Raw genomic sequence first — 20072 nt, forward strand, 5'->3', positions numbered from 1 at the left:
ATGGGGTAGAAGCTGACGTCGCCATTCTTCATTCTCATTCTTCGCGCCAACGTTGTCAGGCGTCGACATGTGCCTTACAGTGATCGTGAGTCTGTGAACATACTCTCAATATCTGGCTACAATTAATCGACTATTTCCATTTGGTGGCTCATAGCCAATTGCCAGTATGTCCGGAATTGAGATTGCAGGATTGGTCCTCGGTGGCTTCCCTCTCTTAGTTTCTGCTGCTGAGCACTACAAAGAAGGCTGGGAGCCTTTGATGAGATGGAAAAGATTTCGCACCGAGTTCCTACGCTTCATCGATGCTATCGATATTGAGAAACAATTGTTCGATCAGATGCTGGAGCGATTTCTTATCTCGGCCGAAGTTTCCCAGGATGAACTACAACATTTTCTTACGGACCCGAACTACCATGGATGGCACCGAGAAGATTTAGCTATGACCTTGAAGTCGCGCTTAGGTAATTCCTATGGGGCATTTGTGGGTTCAATCAGGACCATGAATGAACTCATGGCAGAACTGGAAAGCATGTTGTCGTTGAAAGATGGAAAGGTGAGATAAGAAAATTATTCCTTTCCCAGAATGGGCAACATTCCAGATTCGCAGACCAGGTGTGAGCTATCAATACTTGATGTGCTCGAAATTCCTTCATTTCTTGTATGGAAGTTATTGAACGTCCGGGTCGATTTCAATACTCGAGAAGGATTCAACAATTCTAGCGACTTGAATAACATGTTTCGATCGAATTCAGTAAATTGAAAGCCTCTCATTACCAGGCTTCAATTAAAATCATTGGAACCCCTTTTCACAGAAATTTATACTGATATGACTGCAGTTTGACTGGGCGGATGAGGGAGCCAGTAGCTGGGACTATCAACTGAAAAGGATTCGGCATAGCTTTAGTAAACGAGGCACGATAACCATCGAGACCCTCGAAAAGCACAATCGGAAACTTCGGGAGCTGCTCGACTCAACTGACAAACTAGACAGTATGAAGTCCGCCAAGAGAGATACGGCTTTAGCAAATATATTTGGATGCATAAGAAGGCACGCGCAAAGCCTGCACACGGCTCTCAAAGACGGTTGGAACTGTGATTGTCAAGAGCCTCACAAAGTCTCTCTTCGGTTACAGCAACGTACCACGGGAGAATGGTCATCGTTGTTCAACCTGTTATTCGAATATCCGAAAGACGTCAAAGGGGTTGCACACGCCCCTCATGAGTGGCGGGAGCTAGTTGTTAGTGCAAAACCAGCCAATACACAAATAAATAGCCATGTTGACCATTTTCTGCACCCTTCTGCAGCACTCGTTGGTCGGGAGAAATTGCGGCAAAATTTCGAGCCAAAGTCAACCCCAGAGGTAAACATCACTACTAATCCAATACTTATTCCCATATCTCCTTCTTCCTCTACAGTATCACAATCGAGCTCTCGGGGATCGCCCTCGAGTAATCACTCAACAGCACTCGCATCTGTTTCGACAAACGTGATTATAGAGGAAAGTCATGCAAAGTAAGCCATCGCCCCAGTCTCTTTTCTGTAAATACCAGAAGTATCACATTAGTTTTTATAACAGTGCGCTCTGCTTTTTTAGACAGCACTTTTCTAGTTTTCTCAACTCCCTCAAATCATTCGATTTCTTAAAATTCTCCACACATATGCACTTTTCCAATGATTTGAATGTTGCAGATTAGTTCTCAACTATTTTGGTTCTTTTGACAAGTTGAGCATTCGACCTGATAACGCGCTTGCTAATATCCGCTCTAGAAAATGGCTATCAGGAATCAAATCAAAAGTGAGAAAATCCGTCACGATTCATATGCCCCATGAGACTATGAATTCTACGCCACTTGCGCCAGAAATAGACCTTTGTGTCCAAACTGGTTCATTCGCCTCACTTTCGATTCCACAAAGTCTCGCAGTCCCAAACGATATCAAAATCAACGACTTGTGCAAAGTTATTTACGATTCCAGAGGCACATCTAACTGTTACTTGGGGTACCTGTCCGACGAGCATCAAAATTCCCACGAATTTCGCATCCTTGAAGATAACCCCGTAGCTCGTGGCCTTTGTGAACAGAATTTCATTAGCCTTGAAACTATTCTTTCAAAGCCCGATAAAGTCTCTCCTCTCAACCGGTATGAGCGATACAAAATTGCATACATACTGGCTTCTTCATTACTACAGCTTCAAAATGCTCCTTGGCTTACTAGCAACCTGCAAAAGCGGCATATCCTCTTTCCATGCGATTGGAACAACCACAAAATTCTGATTGACCAGCCACATCTCCCCCACTCCTTTCTCTCCACAAAATCCCAATCAATAATACCAGTACAAACTCCAAACTTTAGCAGTCCTACTACCACGGTCAAAAAATCACTCAGTGATCTCGGCATTGTATTACTCGAGCTATGTTTCGGGCAACGCATCGAGGAGCAATCGATCCGGCAAGAATTTCTCGTCGATGGCAAAGAGCATGCACGCACGAACTATCTCACTGCTCTAGAGTGGGCCGACGCGGTATATGAACAAGAACCAGCATTGGAACATGTTATCAAATGTTGCATGTTTTGTATCTTCGAAGAAAAAGCGAATTGGGATAACCTGAAGTTTACACAAGCTGTGTATGCAAGTGTGGTTGAGCCGTTGGAGAAGATAGTCAATAGCTGGCCAAATTCATCTTGAGATACGACTGAAGACGCTTTGAAACAACAAATTTATGAGAAATCTCTCGTTTGTTAAGAAACTTAATTTTATATATAATGCTGCGACACGAGTGAATGTGCGAATGTGAGTGCACAAGCGTATTCTATATAGCTCTCGTAGCTCTGGACCTAGGATGATAGATACAATACAATACAATACAATACATTCAGCGGCAAATTAACTCCATGCTCCTCAAAAGTGATTTAGGGTGCGTTCGGATCGATTTCCGATATATTTGACGCATTTGCCATTTTAAATTTACTAGACTTAATATTTTATTAGCTCTAATATTGCGTTCACTCGGAAAGCTGTTGAAAGATTTCAGTCACATATCAGACCTAATCGATCTAATATATATTGAGCTCAATATTGCGTTCGGTAAAAACGATATTATCTCTAATACATCATGTCCAATTTCGAAAAGAAGAAGAAAAAGATCCGAACGCACTCTTATTAGTGACTCTCATGCTTTGAAATAGGAAGATATTTATTCTTATACTTTTTAGATTGTATAATAGATTCCACTCATTCTATTATAAAATCTATTATAGAATCTACTTTTTTCATTACATACTATAGAATCTACCTCCTCGCCATAGCACCTACTCATTCCGTTATCTAATCTTATCAGAAAGAGGATCGCCTTTTGAATTGAGGAGTTGCTTGATAAATCAGAGGTATATATCACTAGTGGTATGATAGGAGCCTTTTGTTAGGCCTTTAGGTATAATTGATTTGTGATTGTTTCAGTAATTATACGAGGCAGAAACAGATTATATGATAATAACTTTAGGAATGTCTATTTGACATATATAGTTATTACTTAGATGACACCTCAATTTTTGAAAGTTCGAATCTGAAATTTTTATCTTTGATTGTGTACATTCCTGTTAGAGATGCAATGACTAGTATGCCATTATCACAGGAAGCACTTGTATGTGCTTGCTAGGGAGGGGAAAGCTCCTCCATTTACCCTATGATGCGAGGCAGATCTTCAGATCAATTGTATCTCGCTTTGATCTGAAAATGAAGATCTTCTACCACCTTTAGGCTTAACACACAAAGAGGTTTGCGCTGTTCATAGCGTAAAGCTTTCTATTCGTCTAGCCCAGCTACTCGGTAAAAGGTTTCGGCAAGGATAATGGTCACTAATCAGACAGTCCTGGAAATCGATTGATCGATTGCAATAGGATAGTGGCGACGTGACTTGCCATTATCGTAATCACTATGTAGAGCTTTGGCCAGTAATACTCTCCTACTCCTTTACGCTCTTGCATTCTCCTTGATACGCATGATCACTACTAGATTAGACGTTAGTATCATATAGAGAGAAATATGTCCGTTATAGCATAGCTCTTCAAAAACTTTGGTATCTCGAGTTCTGGTTATCTCACATAAACAAAGCATCATACATCTTGTGTCCTAAGTCGCCCACTTCCTTTATTGGAGCATACCACCCGTTCCATATTAGGTCAAACATTAGACCCAACAAAACCGCTGGTATTAGAAAGTCTATAATCGTACGGAGGTTGGTCATATTATTCATTGTACAAGAGAACAGCTACTATTGAGAATATTAATGGCTTCTGACATTTAGATCTCTAAACTCCCCTCTCAAGGTGTCAATACCATTCTTTCTCACGTCCTGCACCAACTCGAAAACTTTAGGCGCGATGACCTTCTCATCGAACCCAAAATATTTGTACGCGTCCGCCCCAGGTAGCGAGTGTCCAAATGAAGACATCGAATAGCCAGAATCAGCATACCTCTCCCAGCCATTGACAGCATAAGCTTCAATCACAACACGTGGTGCCTGGCTTCTGTACCGTAAGACTTGCCGCTTGTAACTTAAGGATTGCTCGTCAAAGAGTCTCTGGCATGGAAAGCTAACGACCCGCACCCTCAAGCCAAACTCACTCTCCAGGAGACTTGCTGTTTTCACTGCGAATACCATTTCGGCACCGACACCAATCAAGGTCACGTCGGCTTCCTCTTTCTCGATGAAAACGTAGGCACCTTTCTGAACACCCTCGCGTGATGAGTACTGTGGATATTGCTCGAGGTTCTGTCGCGAGAGGGAGATGATGGTAGGAGTGCTGGTGGCGGCTAGCGCAGCGATATATGCACCAGCCGTCTCCTCACTATCGGCAGGTCGAATGTATAGAATATTTGGCATGGCGCGATAAAGACTTGCCAGTGCAATGGGCTGGTGCGTCGGCCCATCTTCTCCTGTACCGATGGAATCGTGTGTTGCGATATGAATCTGCTGCAGCCCTTGAAGGGCACCCATTCGAATTCCTGGTGCTGCATAGATGTAGAACATGAAGAACGAGGAAGTGACAGGAACGATAGTCCCCTTGTTAAATGCTGCTAGGCCGTTAGATATCGAAGCCATTGCGTGCTCTCGGATTCCCCAATGAATATATCGTCCGGAATAATCTCCATTAATACCACACGAGGTCTTCAGACCTGGATGCTGGAAATCCACCTTTCCTTTCCACATCATATTTACGGAAGGTGACAGATCAGCTGTTCCCACCATGAAGCTTTTGATGTTCTCCGCGAGAGGGTTGCAAACTAGCCCAGAGGACTTTCTCGATGGCGTTGGGCTCGTAGGAAAGTCTGCCTTCGCAGGAATGAACTTCGCCCAATCATCCGTCAGCTTCCCTGCTACACGAAGCATGAATTCTTCGTATAGTACTGGGTGAGCAGTTGCATATGATTTTAGTAATTGATTCCAGTCGGTCTCGATCTGTCTCCCTCGCGGCTTCGAGTCCCGGAAAAAGGCATAAACCTCGTCCGATACTTGGAAATGCTTTGTCTCATCCATACCGAACGTCCTCTTGATATTTGCAACATCTTCCGCACCAAAAGCAGCCCCATGTGCTTTGGCGTCGCCGGCCGACTGACTGCCAATCCCGATGACCGTCCGAATGTTGATAAAAGTAGGTTTATCCTTGTTATTTCGTGCTGCCATAAGCGCTCGAACTATTGCCTCGATATCGTAATTGCCATCGTGTACATCAATCACATTCCATCCGCAGGCAATCATCTTAGCGTTGACATCTTCGTTGTTGCAAAGATCCACAGAGCCATCGCATGTAACCTGATTGTTGTCGTAAATCACTGCCAAATTATTGAGCCTCCAGTGGCCAGCTAAAGAAATAGCCTCCAACGCAACACCCTCCTGTAGACAAGCATCGCCAATCATACACCAGGTCATGTTATCCACTATTGGGTAATTTGTTTTGTTGTATGTAGCTGCCAGATGTTTTGTAGCCATTGCTAGCCCAACTGCATTTGCAATTCCTTGACCCAGAGGTCCTGTGGTAACCTCAATCCCATCATGTTCGATTTCTGGATGACCCGGGCAGATCGAGTCCGTTCTTGCGGAGTGGTAGGATTTTAGTTGTTCGAAAGTCATGTTCTTATATCCGACAAGATGTAGAAAAGTATATTGGAAGAGACATGTGTGACCTTCCAAAGTCAGTATAGAGAAGTGCTATGATCGTATATTCCTCATCCCCTAAAATTTAAAAACACTCAATAATCGGGATCGCTGCCTACCGTTGGAGAGAACAAATCGATCTCGATTGAAGAACTTTGGATTCTCTGGGGTATACTTCATTACATATTTCCACAGAGCGACTCCAATTGCTGCCATTCCCATAGCACTTCCAGGGTGGCCCCCTTTGAATTGTTCACAGAGATCTGCGATGAGACATCTGAAGGTCTTTAAAACATGGCTGTTTAGCTCAGCTCCTTCAAATTTGACATGGACAAGTTCGTCCGGGACTCCAGAGTTGGGAGAAAGCTGCATCTTGAGATCCGTGGGCGACGGCGTTTCGACTGCTGAGGGAGCCATGTGATGGAGAATTTCAATCAGAGGAAGTCGGATGTAGCGATTGCTGCAGAGAATGGGTAGGCAAGAAGCAAATATATAAACCTCATCTTAGCTCTTGTTGCCCGCTCATCGATATCGACCAAATCCCCTTGAAATTGCTTAGAATTGCCCCAATGGGAAAAACAGCTGGGTCAGCCATTTCTGAACGGCCTCCCGCGATCAGCTCCCGGTTGGTACTCTCTACCAAGTTTCAACTCTGGCGTATCAAGGCTGGTATTGCTCTTTTGCTATAAAAAAAAGTCACTGGCGACGCTAGAGTTTAACCTGGGGCGGAAGTACAAGGAAGCGCCTTGTCCGCCCAATGCTCCACTTTTCTGGGTGCCTACAGTTTCCTCTTCCGGAAGTCCTTCGACAATCAGGTTCTCGCATCGTCTCTAGCTCAATTTTATGAGCGTAAAAGGAAGTCATAGGCATTTTCAAGATCTACTTAACCAAAGTCTCCCTTGAGATTATGTAGACTTAGCATTCAGTACCCGCTACGTGAGCCACAATTAATTTATTTGAACGCATCTCTAAGAATGGAATTCCCTTGCCATACTTGCTTCTCATCCGCATAATCTTCTTTGCTTGGTCTTGAAATAAGATACATCTTCGTTTTACTCCTACTCATATCAAACTCTATAGCATTACTTCTTCAAGATGGGCAGTGTAGCTGAGCCAAATGTTCTCCCCTCTCCGGGGTTAAGACCTACAAATCCCCTCTTCTCCCTTGCAGGACGCACAATAGCCATAACGGGAGCAGGCAGAGGTTTAGGAATTACACTCGCAGCTGCTGTACTTGAGGCTGGCGGCCATGTAGCATGCATCGATATTCTTCCCTCACCATCTGAACTCGAATGGACATCTCTCCAAACCATCGCGAAATCAGCCAATCTCACCGTATCATACCACCAATGCGATATCATCCTCGAAGATGAAATCTCAGCTACTCTAGATCTTATCGCAGATGCCGGCTCTAAGCTTGGTGCTCCGTTCCAAGGAATCATTGCCTGCGCCGGCATCCAGCAAAAAATCCCGGCAGTGGAATATCCGGTCGATGGCTTCAGACGGGTCATGGATGTCAATGTAACCGGGACTTTCTTGACCGTCAAACATTCGGCTAGGATCTTCATGGCCGAGGGGACGAAGGGGAGCGTGGTTATGATTGCATCTATGTCGGGCCAAGTTGCAAATAGGGTATGAGCTGCTCAATTAGCGACCATCAAGGCATACTAATCACGGTACTGTAGGGTTTGACATGTACTGCATATAACACTTCGAAGGCAGCTGTGCAACAGATGTGTAGATCTGTTGCTCAGGAATGGGGTGTTCATGGTATCAGAGTAAACACTCTATCTCCAGGAGTAGGTTTTCTTACCCTCTTTCGCATTCATCTCTGACCATGCCTCAGTATATTAGAACAGCGATGACGGACGGGCTTCTCGCTGCCGAGCCAGAGGTGGAGAAGACATGGATGGCAGGTGCTTTGTTGGGTCGACTTGGGGTACCTGAGGATTTTAAGGCTCCCGCTGTGTTTTTACTTGCTGATGGTAGCTCATGGATGACTGGTGCAGATCTTAGAGTCGACGGGGGACACTGTGCCTCCGCATGATTTTTCTTTGCTATTGGCTGGATTATCAAACTATTTGAATATATAAATTACATTAAAACTGCGTATATGGGCAAGAAATTTTGGAAGGTTTTGTGTCAATGTGCATTTCGTAAGCAACAGTAAGAAAATATCAGAAATGAATACGATGGATGTGCAAGCAGCGTACAGAGCCCAGGGTATTATTTCATAAACAACCACCGAAGCTCCTCTGAAAGGGCTCTAAGGAGGACTGAAAGTCTGTTGAGACTAGCGAAGGCCTTCATGGCTGCCATGGTCAGCGATCGAACAGCTACGGCCCTTGTGAGTCCAGTTACTGAGCGCTCTAGCTTTGTGGGGTGGAGCTGCATGAGGCAGTACAAAGGACAATCCAACTTTGCCCAGCAGATTACGATGTTGATATCGATGGGACTACTAGGAGCACACATAAACTTTTGAAAAGGGGCGAAGACCTGCTAGTAAAACACTGCCTATATTTAAGACCGTAGATATCCAGTCTAGGCCAATTAGCCACGAGTACTGTATGATACGAAGCCGAAACAAATAAAAACCACATTATCACCCTGAAAATTCTCGCAACGCTCTTCCGATACCCTGTAAAACACTACATACCCCCACAGCACCAGGATCCGGCACTCCTATTCCAGTTTCCTCGATCTGAAGATTATCCTTCCCGACATAACTCGCTCTCCCCAATACAGCATCCAATTTTCTTGTAATATCAGCACCCTTCCTCGTCGCAACCACTGCCGTGCTGAAGTCCAGTTTTTCAGTATAAGCCTCGATAAACGGGATGAGGGCGTCCATCAATATCCTGTGTCCTTTTCGAGCTGCTGTGTAGCGGCAGAGCTCTGCAAGCGCCTCCAGTAGTGCGTCTCCCATAATCCGAGATATCCTGATGTTGGATGCTGAATTTGATAAGGTCTTATGAGCTGTGCAAAGAGATGAAAGAGAGTTCGTTAGAGCGTTGGAAGAAGATTGCATACAGAGCACCGGAGTTACCGGCCATCGAGTTTTCGACAATTGTAGAAATGGAATGGAAGTTAGTCATTAGATTGATGCTAGAGGAAGATATTTGAGTGGAAAAGGATTGGATGGCTGGTAGATTTAATTCATTAGCGGTAGATATGATAAAACGACTTTGTAAGGTAGAGGTAATAATCATTAGCATGCCTTCTCAGCCAGTATGAGCATTCACTCAGTAGCGGACGCGGTGGGCATACCCCATGGGAGCATCGAGTGCCTTTAAATCTGTTAGGATCTGTTAGGATCTGCGAGGCTGATGGTGACGCAAAATTCTGTCCTGCTACGCAGACGTCAAGCATTGCCTCGCCCAGATATCCGGCATGTGCTGGTTCATGGCCCGATCCACCACCAGACAGAAGTTTGACTTTCGATTTTGTTTGCTGTCGATACAAGACTTCACCTCGTCAGCTCCAACCTTTGTATATAGGTACGTGGACAAAGACGGTCCTTCACCCTTTTCAGGTTCGATTAACCTAAAAGACTGATCAAGTCTAAGGGAGCATTGAAGACCTCTGCTTTATATCATGGTAAAGATAGGAGGGTTTCGAAAGCGGTACGGACTTATACTGGCCTCAAGCAAAATCTTTACGGAGCCTTCCTGGCGTTATATACGTAGTCATCATCGTGGTGTTACTTTCGGCGCAGCATGAGATTGGCGCTTAAAACTTCCTAGATTACTAATTCGGAAATTCTATATTGTCTAGTAAGCACACCATCCATAGAGAGTCGAAGTAGAGAAGACAAAACAATGCTGAGGCGCTGGTTCGGTTGATCAGTGAACATCAGCACGCGGCTATCTTTCCGTCCCTTCATTTTCCAGTGAAGCAGGTCTTGCGATCTCGCCCTGTGCCTTGCGCGTGGTGAAGGGTTCCAGGTACATCCGTTCCGAGGGCCGAAACAGGCTTGAATTGAACCCCACCACAATGGGTTAGTTCCATATTCTGAGCATTACGTCTCACGATCTTGTCCAAACCCATAGCGCCAGCGGTGGTTCCAAGCGGGGGCAACAGGTTGTAGTGGGGCCCTGGATGGCGCGCTCGACAGCGGCCATCCTAGTTGTCTGAGTGCCTAAAACTTCCTCTTTAAGATATCTTACACCATCTTGTGACTAGTAAATTTAAATCCTTACTCCCCGCAAAGCCTTTTACTAGTCTCTCCGGTTTGCAGGCTCGCTCAACATTGGGGAATGGGGCCCCAGGATGCGACCCCACAGTGTTGAAATTTGGCCCTTGGGAGGCGAAGCTCATTGAGATTACTGTGTATAAGACCTTCCTTCATCCACCGACTTAAGTCTTCAGATTGAATTGGAATACAGGTAATCATTCAATATCTGAAGCTGCTTTTCTATCTACTCGTTAAGCACAGCGAAGATGACGATTTTCACGGGTGCCCCTCTGTCGTGGGCTATCACGGCGACTGCTGGAAGCGGCTTTCTCCTGTGAGCACCCCCAACACCGTCCCTTCGAGATACTCAATTTCTAACGATTCCGCAAGATTTGGATACGATCAAGGTGTAATGAGTGGACTTCTCACGGGCGATGCTTTTATCCGTCAATTCCCAGAGATTGACACAACGCTTACTGGTAAAGGCAGCTCGTCACTTCAGGGGACTGTGTAAGTCATATCACCGTCGGCTTTACATAATTCGTACTTACATGAATAGTGTTGCCATATATGAAATTGTGAGGCTACCCTACACCACAGTCGTCGAGCTCATACTAATGTCGTTAGGGTTGTTTCTTCGGTTCATTATTCTGCTTCCTCTTTGGCGAAAGGCTAGGTCGAAGGAAGTGTATAATGATTGGCTGCGTCGTGCTCTCAATCGGTGCTGCTCTCCAAGCTTCTGCAAACACTATTCCTCACCTGATCGTAGGCCGGATCGTAGCGGGGCTGGGGAATGGGATGAACACAAGCACTATTCCAGTATGGCATGCCGAATTAATGAAGGCTCACAAGAGAGGGAAGGGTCTTGCCGTGGAACTCGCGATCAACATATTGTAGGTTAGGATGAGATCCTCTGAGAAAAGTCGCTGATATATCCCAGTGGTGTAATGATGGCATACTGGGTGGACTATGGTTTCAGTTTTGTGAATAGTGCCGCTCAATTTCGAGTGCCAATTGCTCTACAGATTATGTTTGCTGTTGTCACTCTCGCAGGGATTCTTGTGCTCCCAGAGAGCCCGCGATGGGTACGTAGCTTCCGTCCTCTCTTCTTGCTAACTAACTTAGCTAATGGCTGCAGCTTCTTGCACATGATAAACACGAGGAAGCCAGACACATCCTTTGGGCCCTTGAACTTAACGCAAAATCAATTGAGCCCTCGGACGCGGTAATTCATCAAGAAATGGCCGAGATCCAACACGCAATCTACGAGGAGCGAGCTGCGGCCGAGGGGTCTGGCGGGAAAAGAGCTCTTCTGAAGAACGGTCCCCAGCGGTTCCTTTACCGTACTCTACTGGGTATCGGTAGCCAGTTTATGCAACAGCTGAGTGGCATCAATCTTATCACATATGTGAGTCCCCAACTTGTTTCGCTCGCTCGGTCGTTCCTTAGCTGACAACATGAAGTATGCCCCTGTAATCTTCGAGACGTCGGTCGGCTTATCGCACAGTGTCTCTTTACTGCTTTCTGGCTTCAACGGAGTCGCCTATTTCCTCTCGTCTTTGATACCCATCTGGTTGATTGACCGGTAAGACTCCCTATATCACACCTACACGGGTGGAAAATACTGATTTTTCCAGGCTCGGCCGAAGAAAACTCATGTTGTTTGCCGCAGCAGGGCAGGCGGTTTGCATGGCAATATTAGCTGGCACGATCTCTAATGGATCGACGAGCGCAGGCTATGTCGCAACTGTAATGCTCTTCCTCTTCAACTTCTTTTTCGCAGTGGGCCTTTTGGCCATCCCATGGCTTCGTAAGTCTACCAGACCCAATTATAGCGCCAATGCTAATCGTATCAGTGCCTGCCGAGTATGCACCTTTGGCGATTCGAACTCCCGCAGCTTCTCTGGCTAGCGCATCGAATTGGATTTTTACCTTCCTAGTAGTTGAGATCACACCTGTCAGCATTGATAGTATCAAATGGAAGACGTACATATATTTTGCTGGTATGTAGTCACCTTCCACACAAATTGAACGTTGCCCTCTGATACAGCATATAGTCTTCAACGCTTGCTTCCTTCCACTCATCTACTTCTTTTATCCTGAGACCAAAAACCTGACTCTGGAGCAAATCGACGAGTTATTCACCGGCGAAAAAGTCTTGTTGCATTGGAAAGAATCTATGGCCGCTACCGACTTACCTCAGGACGATCTTCGAGCGAAGTTTGGAGAGAAGACAAATGTTGAACACATTGATAACAGCGTACTGCCCAAGACATCTTTGTAGATATGACTAGCACAGCATTTCGTCAGTTGGGAGCCTGTACGGATTGAAAGAATATAATTTCAGCTGAGAGCTGAACTTTTCAGTTGGCAAAGAGTTATGTCTGTATACTTTAACAACGCCGAGTGGAGTAACATGTACCTAGTGTACAAGCTGATGATCACGTGTAAATTTTGAAACTTGGGTCTTAGCGCCAAGAGTAGATTACATAATCGTATTATATCCTAAATAAGAAGTTTGAGGCACTCTTAGTGCAAAAAGTGGAGTAGTAGTCTAGCGTTTGTACTAGGGTGCGGGGAAATGGAGCTCGAGGCAAAAGCAGATGGGACGCGTTGAGAAACCTGCGTCTTTTTTGGTAATCTTTAGACAGCACGCGTCTATGCTCCGGAGCAGACCTATGCTTGATATGGAAGACAGCAATGAGCTTCAACCCACTGTCGCAAAGACCTCCGGCATCCTTGCCCAAGCGAAGCAGACACGGACCAGATCAGGGTGTCTTGTTTGCCGTCGGCGACGAAGGAAATGTGTGGTCTCAGTCAATGCCATGCCATCCTGAATTTGGAAATGCTAACAGTTGGCTTCAGGTGACGAGCTCAGGCCAGAATGTATGAATTGTCATGAGAGAGGAGAGAGGTGCAAATGGGGAATGAAGATAACATTCCGAACCAATAATGCAACGAACATTGACCCAGAACATCCGTCGATGCAGGAGGGATCTAAAAGAAGAGCTCGGCATTTCAAGGTAGCTTAGGGTGTCAACTCTCGTAGATCTAGCTGACCGGCTTGAAGATTGTGGATGTAACATCACAAGTTGAGAAAGGATCTCGGATAGACGCTGGGATAGACGACCACCCAGAGATAAATCTAAGTCACACCCATGCAGCGATTAGCTACGAAAGTCCTTACAACAATAAATCTCTGGGGGAGAATATGGAACCCCTGGCCCCCGTAATTGACGAACCTTCCATGTACCATTCCCAACTGCATTCGGAGTCTCCTTCACTCAACACGCCCAACTCAATGACCGTATCATATCCTGACGATAATTCTTTCAGGGAAGATAACGATCAATATATGCAAGTAGGCGCCAGTCGGAGAAGTGAGACATCTGTATATCACCGACAAGCTTCTAGTGGTCAGTCGTATTCCGATGAAGATCATTGTATTAGCAATCTAGAAGCGGAACATATGACATCTCTTAATCATGACGTATCGAGCGATCGGACGGATCCCGAAGGTGCAGCTTCTGATCTTCTAGCACTACGGTATTTGCAGCAATCAAAACCCGCTACTGCTGTATCCCAGGTATCAAGGCCTCCTCCCGACAATAGAAGCAATCTTACGGATATCAATCAAGCACAGATGCTCGAGCATGGAGTTTTCGATAACCATCAGGATGGTATCTTCCTGCCTGGCTCGGAGTTTCAGGAATTTCACTCGACTTTGAGAGATCACCTGATCTATACTGCGCGATCGAACTGCCCGACTCGCGTGGGCACCCCAGATTTACAAGCACCTGATTTTAGCTTCGCCGAGAGATCGTTCTCTGGAAATAAAGGGGCAGACCTAGACTCGGAATCAGCTGGGTACTCCAGGCCACCTGAGATCACACCACAGCGAGAGTATATTTTGTGGAAAACCTGGATTGATGAGCTCGCTCCATGGGTATCATGGGATTTATCTTGTACTCCGCATTCTGACTAACTTGCTCTAGCTTGATAAATTCGATAATAAGCGCCACTTTGAGCACAAGATACCTACAATGGCCAGGAAAATCCCTCATCTCAAGAACTCGATGTTGGCTTTATCTGCTCGCCAGATCGAAATGAAGGAAACCTCCGAGTCATCCTCGGAAAGCTTAGGGCTGTACCAAGAAGCAATTCATCTTCTTCTGCCAGAGCTACAAAGCAGGGATACTGCTGTGATAGCATCCTGTGTTATATTGTGTGTACTGGAAATGATGAGTTGTAAGTCGTCGTAAACTAGGCGACAGCAGTTTTGACAATGATCAGGTTCTCCAAAAGAATGGAGGAGGCATCTGGAAGGATGTGCAAATTTACTAGAGGCTGTTGGAATCAATGGATTCGTCGGCGGAGTGGAGGAAGCTTTGTTCTGGTGTTTTGCTCGCATGGGTAGCGTATACCACTATTATTTCTCAAAATCTAGCTAAGTATCGTAGATCTTTGTGGTGCTTTGATCTCTCAGGATATCACGCTTATTCCGGTAACACGTTGGGCATCGAACGTTGACTTCTCGTCTGACGTCAAGCTTTTCCGAAATCCAGATAATGGCTTCGATACATACGCCAATTATGCAGTCTTTTTGTGCGCCAACTGCGTTGCATACCTCAAAGCCTGTAAAGGATGGGCTCCGGAAACGCAAGAAAGCCGGTGGATCGAGCTTATTAACCTTCTCGATGATTGGTATACAGTGAGACCAGAGGAAATGAGGCCAATCTTTAGTATCTCGCTCAATGAAGGCAATATTCATCGCCCATTTCCGACCGTGTTGTATGGAAATGGGCCTGCAGGTTAAATTGAAGATTTATGCGTCTCTTGATGTGGACTAACGAATACTAGTCTCCGGAAACCAATTGTATCATACAGCAATGTTGTTAATGTTGCAAGAAAGGCCAGACAGGCTGCAAGTACAACGAAGACAAGTAAGCTAGCGTCTTCTCAGTGATATCTATCTTGGACTGGGGTCTTCGCTCCATCTTGGAACGCGACCATTTAATGCATTTTCACATATTTCTGGCTAACGATCTTCTCATTTAGAAATCAATATTTTGGCATGCCCGCCAGATATGTGCTATCTCCGAGTCAAATACACATCAGTAAGTCCATATCTTCACATCTCTTCTTGATAATCGATTGCTAATCCAATTAGCGGCGCGTGGACAAATTCAATCCAGCCCATATGGATTGCGGGAAAGGTCATGAGTCACCCGAGCGAACATCGAGCTATTTTAGATATACTAGAGAGAATTGAACAAGAGACAGGTTGGGTGACGAGCTGGAGAAGAGAAGATTTGAAGGCCTGGTGGGGTGACTACGATGATTGAGACTTTTTTGTTATTATTAATTGGAGGCTTGTAAATTGGTGAACTCCGATGAGATGATAATTGTAGCTTGCTTCTTTCTCGACCACGGCGTTGGCTACAGCTGTGCGAAATGAGTCAATAATTGCCTGTGCCCCAACTCTTTGCATCATGTTCAGTAATGCCATGACCGCAGTTTCACACGCACGCATCCTGATATCAGAGTTATAATCGACTACCGTCGCTACCTTTGACCAAAGAAATTGCCTTGCTGTCGAAGGAGGACACTATTCGCAGCCTGTTCAGTGCAATAGCCGCCAATAGACTGATCTCGGTAGTGCTAATCCGATCCACGCTCCGAGTAAGATATAAGGCTACCCCCCCTGTGGTATCTTTTTGGGACAAAAAGTGACAAAAAATCAATTTTTAGTATAGATTACTTATTGGTTTCTTAATACAAACTGTTATATTTTTAATACATATCATTTATTCTCAATATCGATTGCTAATTTTAGATACCTAGTTATAGAATACTAATTTCAATTATATAATCGTATAAGTTAACGTTATTCAGATATAAAACTAATTCAGCATGCATCAAACCCCATCCCGATTATAAAGACATGATACCCGCCACCGAAGAAATACCAACAATACCATTACATAGCTCTAATAAATATCAGAATTACGACAAGTAGGATAGCCACATAGACCCACATTCCATCCGACTCTCTTACATGATAAATTGCATGTATGACGTATTCTATTGTATAGTAGGACGCGGGCATCATGGAGTTTAGCATTCCCATTTGGAAGTTTGAATCAAGAGGTAAGAGGGAGTGAATGTAAGATTTACACATAAGTATTCTTTATGTGTATGTATTTTACGAAATGCCTCGAAATTTAAATGAAGGGACTATAGACTTTATATATACATCTAAATATATAGTTTACTTTTCAAGCTATAAATAAAGCATTTCAAAAGATTCCGAGAAACTGTTAGAGCGATCATCAAGTTTGCCGGAAATTATTCATATAGATCTCAAGACTGTATTGTATTGGATGGATAATTAGAGAATCATGAATTCTCTCAAAACATCAAGTAAACCTGGGAAAGTCAAAAGATTGCAATATCGACTATCCTTAAATCCATGTCAAGCAATTCGGTTAAAGCTTCACATGACCAACATTCATACTAGGAGGTAAATCCTCTTCATTAGTCCCCCAATCGCTTTCTGTGTCACCTAAAACCAATTCTAACGTCTGTCCCTCGGTGAAGAATTCATGTCCACTACGTTCATGGGAAATTAGCACATTACTCACTGAGTCCCATACTGTTGGGAGAAAAACTCACATCCAACTCTTATTCCACACGACTCCATCCACCTTCGCACTTTGTACGAAAACATTCCTGACACCTCCATCCCATCCAACGTTTTTAATTGTACTCTTTTTTCCATTCTCATTTGTGAAACTCAGAGATTCGAAGAAGGGTGGGATTATTAAATAGACATTCTGTCCAGGGTTGGGAAACAATCCCATCATTGAAAACGCGGCAAAGGATGCCATTGCACCCGTATCGTCGTTACCAGGGAGTCCCGTGGTCGAGGTATTGAAATAGGCGGGTATGTACATATGGGCACGGGATGCTGAGAGAGCAGGACGGCCAGCGTACTAGCGAGGGGTTAGCGAGGTATGTAACTGATATAGGGGGGGGGGGGAGATGAACGTGGTAAAGAAACACTGTCAAGAACGAAGGTTCATTCCCGATGTCCGTCAAGCCACTTGTATGCAAATAATCGAGACGAGCGATGAATTTCTCCGGCCCACCAATCAGATCAATTAGAGTCGCGATATCATGCGGCACAAAACTGTTCAATTGTCAGTAAAAAAATACCACAACAAGAGAGAAAATACGCACAATTGATATTCCCAAATACTATCCTCAAAAGTCTCCTGTGGATTGCTCGTTAAACTGCAAAAGGAATCCAACGGACTACAAAGTATCGGATCCTGATACCCCCACGTCCCGTTCAAATATTTGGGCTGGAAAAATCCTGTAAATCCTGTATCCACACCATTGATAGACGAAGTTTGATCTTCTCTCCACAGGTTCTGCCAATTCATCGCGCGATGCAGATATTTCGTATATTCAGGTTTTCCTAAACCTCTCCCGAGAGTCGAGATACAGAAATCGTTGTACGAATATTCTAACGTCCTAGAGATACTTCTCGAGTTCGTGCCGAAACCCAAATAATCATAGTCGAGGTAGGGGATATAGTTTAGAGCCTTCCATGACATAAGACCGCCGCGGCCTTCGTTAGACCATTCTAGTGGCTCGTTTTCTGCATCATTTACCACAGCTTCGTAGGCTAGTTGCCAGTCTATACCAGTGAGATTCTTCACATACGCATCGGAGATAACATTGTCTGCATTTGAACCACCTTGAGTAAATCCTTTACAGAGACTCATACGACAATCTGGGAGCCAGCCAATGTTCTGGTAGGTGTCTAGGAGACTACGGATCATTTCTGATAGGGCAGATGGATCAATGATAGTGAGAAACGGAAGCTGCGATCTGAATGCATCCCATATACTGTGAGAATATTAGTACTTCTTAATTTAGCCTGCAATCTAACTTCTTACCAGTAAAAAGAATCAAAGTATGGTTCGCTACTTTCCCATAAGGGATTCTCCCCAGTATAGTTTTGCGGGGACATCATAGTCCTATAAATCGCACTATAGAAGTTGGTTAATAGTGAAGTATCACTATCCTTGCCAGCCTCAATTGTCACAACACTCAGTTTCTCTCTCCATGCATTCTCGGCCGTCTTCTTCAACCTAGCAAAGTCCCAATCAGGAATTTCATGTTCCGCATTCCGGCAAGCTTTATCCGAGCTAATGAGACTCACACCCACTCTGGCACTAATTGTTCTATTAGTCGGTGCCTGAAAGCGGACAAATCCTCCAGCTTGAATATAGAAGAGATTTATGCCTCTCGTGACAAATAGTTCCTTTGGTTCTGTTCCTGCTCTATTGTTGACCCATATTCCAGTGTCCAGGATGCTTGCTCCGGAAAAGTCAACGCAAACATATGACATGTATGAACCACCACCGAAACTTGGAATGAAAGTCCCATTTGCTTTGATACGGCCATCGTCAGCCACGCTGATGGTTGCGTTCTGTCTACTGGCACTCAAATCCGTCAAATCCATGAGGATAAGCGGGCTCAAAGCCGTCCCATTCGAAGATTTCTCTATAGGGAAATTGAAGTGATAAAGAGCAGCATGCTCTGTAACTGTCATCTCTGCATGAATGCCATTTGTCAGATTTAATCCAAAATATCCCGGCGTAGCTACCACGGAATTAAGCACATATGGTGTAGCTCGATCCGTGATTAGGAAATTGCAATTGTCAACCACATCATCAGGACAGTACGATGGAAATAATGGGAAGTTCCCCAGGGAAGGATTCCCTCCTGTACCAGAGTCATGCATATGTGAGAATCCAGTCACATTGCTGCCATCCGTTGAGAACCCAGCCGTGTTTTGACCATCAACATCAGCGACCGCTTTAGCCATTCCATATGGAAGGGTAGCACCGGCAAAAACATTTCCACCATTGTCAGTGCCGATGAGTTGGTTGACATAATGAAGCGGATCGAAGGTACTCGAATTTAACGACGTGTTAAGGGTGTTCCATTGAGCTATTGCAGGAGACGACAGTAAGAGAGCAATAGAAGCTTCCAAATATTTCCTGGGTTTCATGTTGAAGATGAACGACAAACGATAAGGTAGGTGTTCGTAAAACTGTTGGTAAATGGGTGACGACATGTTCGTGTTATAAAGTATTAGTACTTGTTTTCAACGCGGGGTTATCAACAATCACACCCGTATGATTGACGCAGTGCTACATCAATCAATGCGAGAGCCTAGCAAGTGCATTGTGATATCAAGACCTTCCTATAAAGGGCAAGGAGCGACGAAAACCTAAGATCATCATTTTGGATTTAAGGTGTAGTGATTGACATGTATTGGCACGCATCTAACATGTGATGTGTACAACAAGTATAATGATTCATCGAGAATGTGATTTCATTCCAAGCGATTGGAAGAAATGATTTTGTTCATTCCTTAAGATATGCAAATTTATGCAAATTTATTTGACAGCAACTCAGAAAGCAGCATTGAATTCAAGTGTTAACATCTAGTCGCGTCCAAGGGGAATGCCTGGCTCTTTCTTGAAGTTTTAGAGCCTGCGAGACAATCGTCGTGCCGAGGTTTTGCTGTAAAAGTATTTTTCTCCAACATTAAGTTTATGTAGACTCTAGACCAACATATTTTCATTGATATCGCTATTCGAACGTAAAGTATGATTAGAGTTTTTAATTCTGAGGAAAAACGCATTGTCCCGGCTGCTTT

The 20072-nt window shown here is 44.5% G+C and overlaps 8 protein-coding genes across 9 annotated transcripts; 4 read left to right on the forward strand and 4 right to left on the reverse strand.

Moving 5' to 3' along the window:
• Positions 1–2: 2 nt before the first annotated feature.
• On the forward strand, positions 3–2873 carry BCIN_03g03540 (hypothetical protein). Its single transcript, XM_024691905.1, has 3 exons — positions 3–553; positions 837–1513; positions 1769–2873. The coding sequence occupies exons 1-3, from the start codon at positions 167–169 to the stop codon at positions 2685–2687; spliced, it is 1983 nt and encodes a 660-aa protein (XP_024547678.1). The 5' UTR covers positions 3–166; the 3' UTR covers positions 2688–2873.
• A 1365-nt stretch (positions 2874–4238) lies between these two features.
• Positions 4239–6854, reverse strand: BCIN_03g03550 (hypothetical protein). Its single transcript, XM_024691906.1, has 2 exons — positions 6276–6854; positions 4239–6185 (listed from the first exon to the last, which is right to left on the reverse strand). The coding sequence occupies exons 1-2, from the start codon at positions 6571–6573 to the stop codon at positions 4285–4287; spliced, it is 2199 nt and encodes a 732-aa protein (XP_024547679.1). The 5' UTR covers positions 6574–6854; the 3' UTR covers positions 4239–4284.
• A 203-nt stretch (positions 6855–7057) lies between these two features.
• On the forward strand, positions 7058–8336 carry BCIN_03g03560 (hypothetical protein). The gene is made up of 3 exons (XM_001560508.2): positions 7058–7788; positions 7842–7955; positions 8003–8336. The coding sequence occupies exons 1-3, from the start codon at positions 7252–7254 to the stop codon at positions 8201–8203; spliced, it is 852 nt and encodes a 283-aa protein (XP_001560558.1). The 5' UTR covers positions 7058–7251; the 3' UTR covers positions 8204–8336.
• A 340-nt stretch (positions 8337–8676) lies between these two features.
• On the reverse strand, positions 8677–9307 carry BCIN_03g03570 (hypothetical protein). Its single transcript, XM_024691907.1, has one exon. It carries the CDS (start codon positions 9182–9184, stop codon positions 8759–8761), a length of 426 nt encoding a protein of 141 aa, XP_024547680.1. The 5' UTR covers positions 9185–9307; the 3' UTR covers positions 8677–8758.
• BCIN_03g03580 (hypothetical protein) lies at positions 9302–9703 on the reverse strand. 2 transcript variants are annotated; one of them, XM_024691909.1, is made up of 2 exons: positions 9424–9703; positions 9302–9339 (listed from the first exon to the last, which is right to left on the reverse strand). In XM_024691909.1, exons 1-2 carry the CDS (start codon positions 9523–9525, stop codon positions 9316–9318), a joined length of 126 nt encoding a protein of 41 aa, XP_024547681.1. In that variant the 5' UTR covers positions 9526–9703; the 3' UTR covers positions 9302–9315. The 2 variants fall into 2 exon arrangements, with proteins under 2 accessions (XP_024547681.1, XP_024547682.1); XM_024691908.1 differs by having other exon boundaries at positions 9302–9703.
• Positions 9704–10126: 423 nt separating this feature from the next.
• Positions 10127–12856, forward strand: BCIN_03g03590 (hypothetical protein). Its single transcript, XM_001560511.2, has 10 exons — positions 10127–10664; positions 10721–10840; positions 10890–10908; positions 10958–11223; positions 11271–11415; positions 11469–11738; positions 11794–11915; positions 11968–12140; positions 12187–12333; positions 12388–12856. Exons 1-10 carry the CDS (start codon positions 10597–10599, stop codon positions 12612–12614), a joined length of 1557 nt encoding a protein of 518 aa, XP_001560561.1. The 5' UTR covers positions 10127–10596; the 3' UTR covers positions 12615–12856.
• A 79-nt stretch (positions 12857–12935) lies between these two features.
• On the forward strand, positions 12936–15810 carry BCIN_03g03600 (hypothetical protein). The gene is made up of 9 exons (XM_024691910.1): positions 12936–13135; positions 13196–13353; positions 13401–14276; positions 14326–14578; positions 14624–14743; positions 14791–15141; positions 15191–15273; positions 15389–15447; positions 15501–15810. Exons 1-9 carry the CDS (start codon positions 12991–12993, stop codon positions 15673–15675), a joined length of 2220 nt encoding a protein of 739 aa, XP_024547683.1. The 5' UTR covers positions 12936–12990; the 3' UTR covers positions 15676–15810.
• Positions 15811–16543: 733 nt separating this feature from the next.
• Positions 16544–19689, reverse strand: BCIN_03g03610 (hypothetical protein). Its single transcript, XM_001560514.2, has 5 exons — positions 18298–19689; positions 17573–18247; positions 17381–17522; positions 17006–17325; positions 16544–16942 (listed from the first exon to the last, which is right to left on the reverse strand). The coding sequence occupies exons 1-5, from the start codon at positions 19482–19484 to the stop codon at positions 16819–16821; spliced, it is 2448 nt and encodes an 815-aa protein (XP_001560564.1). The 5' UTR covers positions 19485–19689; the 3' UTR covers positions 16544–16818.
• Positions 19690–20072: the final 383 nt, after the last annotated feature.

Source organism: Botrytis cinerea, chromosome 3 (assembly GCF_000143535.2).
Source record: "Botrytis cinerea B05.10 chromosome 3, complete sequence".
Classification (NCBI taxonomy): Eukaryota; Fungi; Ascomycota; class Leotiomycetes; order Helotiales; family Sclerotiniaceae; genus Botrytis; species Botrytis cinerea.

Excerpts from the sequence above, each read along its gene's own strand:
- BCIN_03g03540 (XM_024691905.1), top strand. The coding sequence starts at position 167 with ATGTCCGGAATTGAGATTGCAGGATTGGTCCTCGGTGGCTTCCCTCTC. Across the intron at positions 554-836 it reads TGTCGTTGAAAGATGGAAAG|TTTGACTGGGCGGATGAGGG; the intron begins GTGAGATAAGAA and ends ATATGACTGCAG. Across the intron at positions 1,514-1,768 it reads ATAGAGGAAAGTCATGCAAA|AAAATGGCTATCAGGAATCA; the intron begins GTAAGCCATCGC and ends TATCCGCTCTAG.
- BCIN_03g03550 (XM_024691906.1), bottom strand. The coding sequence starts at position 6,573 with ATGGCTCCCTCAGCAGTCGAAACGCCGTCGCCCACGGATCTCAAGATG. Across the intron at positions 6,186-6,275 it reads TCGATTTGTTCTCTCCAACG|GTCACACATGTCTCTTCCAA; the intron begins GTAGGCAGCGAT and ends TGACTTTGGAAG.
- BCIN_03g03560 (XM_001560508.2), top strand. The coding sequence starts at position 7,252 with ATGGGCAGTGTAGCTGAGCCAAATGTTCTCCCCTCTCCGGGGTTAAGA. Across the intron at positions 7,789-7,841 it reads CGGGCCAAGTTGCAAATAGG|GGTTTGACATGTACTGCATA; the intron begins GTATGAGCTGCT and ends ACGGTACTGTAG. Across the intron at positions 7,956-8,002 it reads TAAACACTCTATCTCCAGGA|TATATTAGAACAGCGATGAC; the intron begins GTAGGTTTTCTT and ends ACCATGCCTCAG.
- BCIN_03g03570 (XM_024691907.1), bottom strand. The coding sequence starts at position 9,184 with ATGCAATCTTCTTCCAACGCTCTAACGAACTCTCTTTCATCTCTTTGC.
- BCIN_03g03580 (XM_024691908.1), bottom strand. The coding sequence starts at position 9,525 with ATGCTTGACGTCTGCGTAGCAGGACAGAATTTTGCGTCACCATCAGCC.
- BCIN_03g03590 (XM_001560511.2), top strand. The coding sequence starts at position 10,597 with ATGACGATTTTCACGGGTGCCCCTCTGTCGTGGGCTATCACGGCGACT. Across the intron at positions 10,665-10,720 it reads GCTGGAAGCGGCTTTCTCCT|ATTTGGATACGATCAAGGTG; the intron begins GTGAGCACCCCC and ends CGATTCCGCAAG. Across the intron at positions 11,916-11,967 it reads CCCATCTGGTTGATTGACCG|GCTCGGCCGAAGAAAACTCA; the intron begins GTAAGACTCCCT and ends TGATTTTTCCAG.
- BCIN_03g03600 (XM_024691910.1), top strand. The coding sequence starts at position 12,991 with ATGCTCCGGAGCAGACCTATGCTTGATATGGAAGACAGCAATGAGCTT. Across the intron at positions 15,142-15,190 it reads GTATGGAAATGGGCCTGCAG|TCTCCGGAAACCAATTGTAT; the intron begins GTTAAATTGAAG and ends AACGAATACTAG. Across the intron at positions 15,448-15,500 it reads TCCGAGTCAAATACACATCA|CGGCGCGTGGACAAATTCAA; the intron begins GTAAGTCCATAT and ends TAATCCAATTAG.
- BCIN_03g03610 (XM_001560514.2), bottom strand. The coding sequence starts at position 19,484 with ATGTCGTCACCCATTTACCAACAGTTTTACGAACACCTACCTTATCGT. Across the intron at positions 17,523-17,572 it reads AGTATTTGGGAATATCAATT|TTTTGTGCCGCATGATATCG; the intron begins GTGCGTATTTTC and ends ACAATTGAACAG. Across the intron at positions 16,943-17,005 it reads GTGTGGAATAAGAGTTGGAT|TGGACATGAATTCTTCACCG; the intron begins GTGAGTTTTTCT and ends CCATGAACGTAG.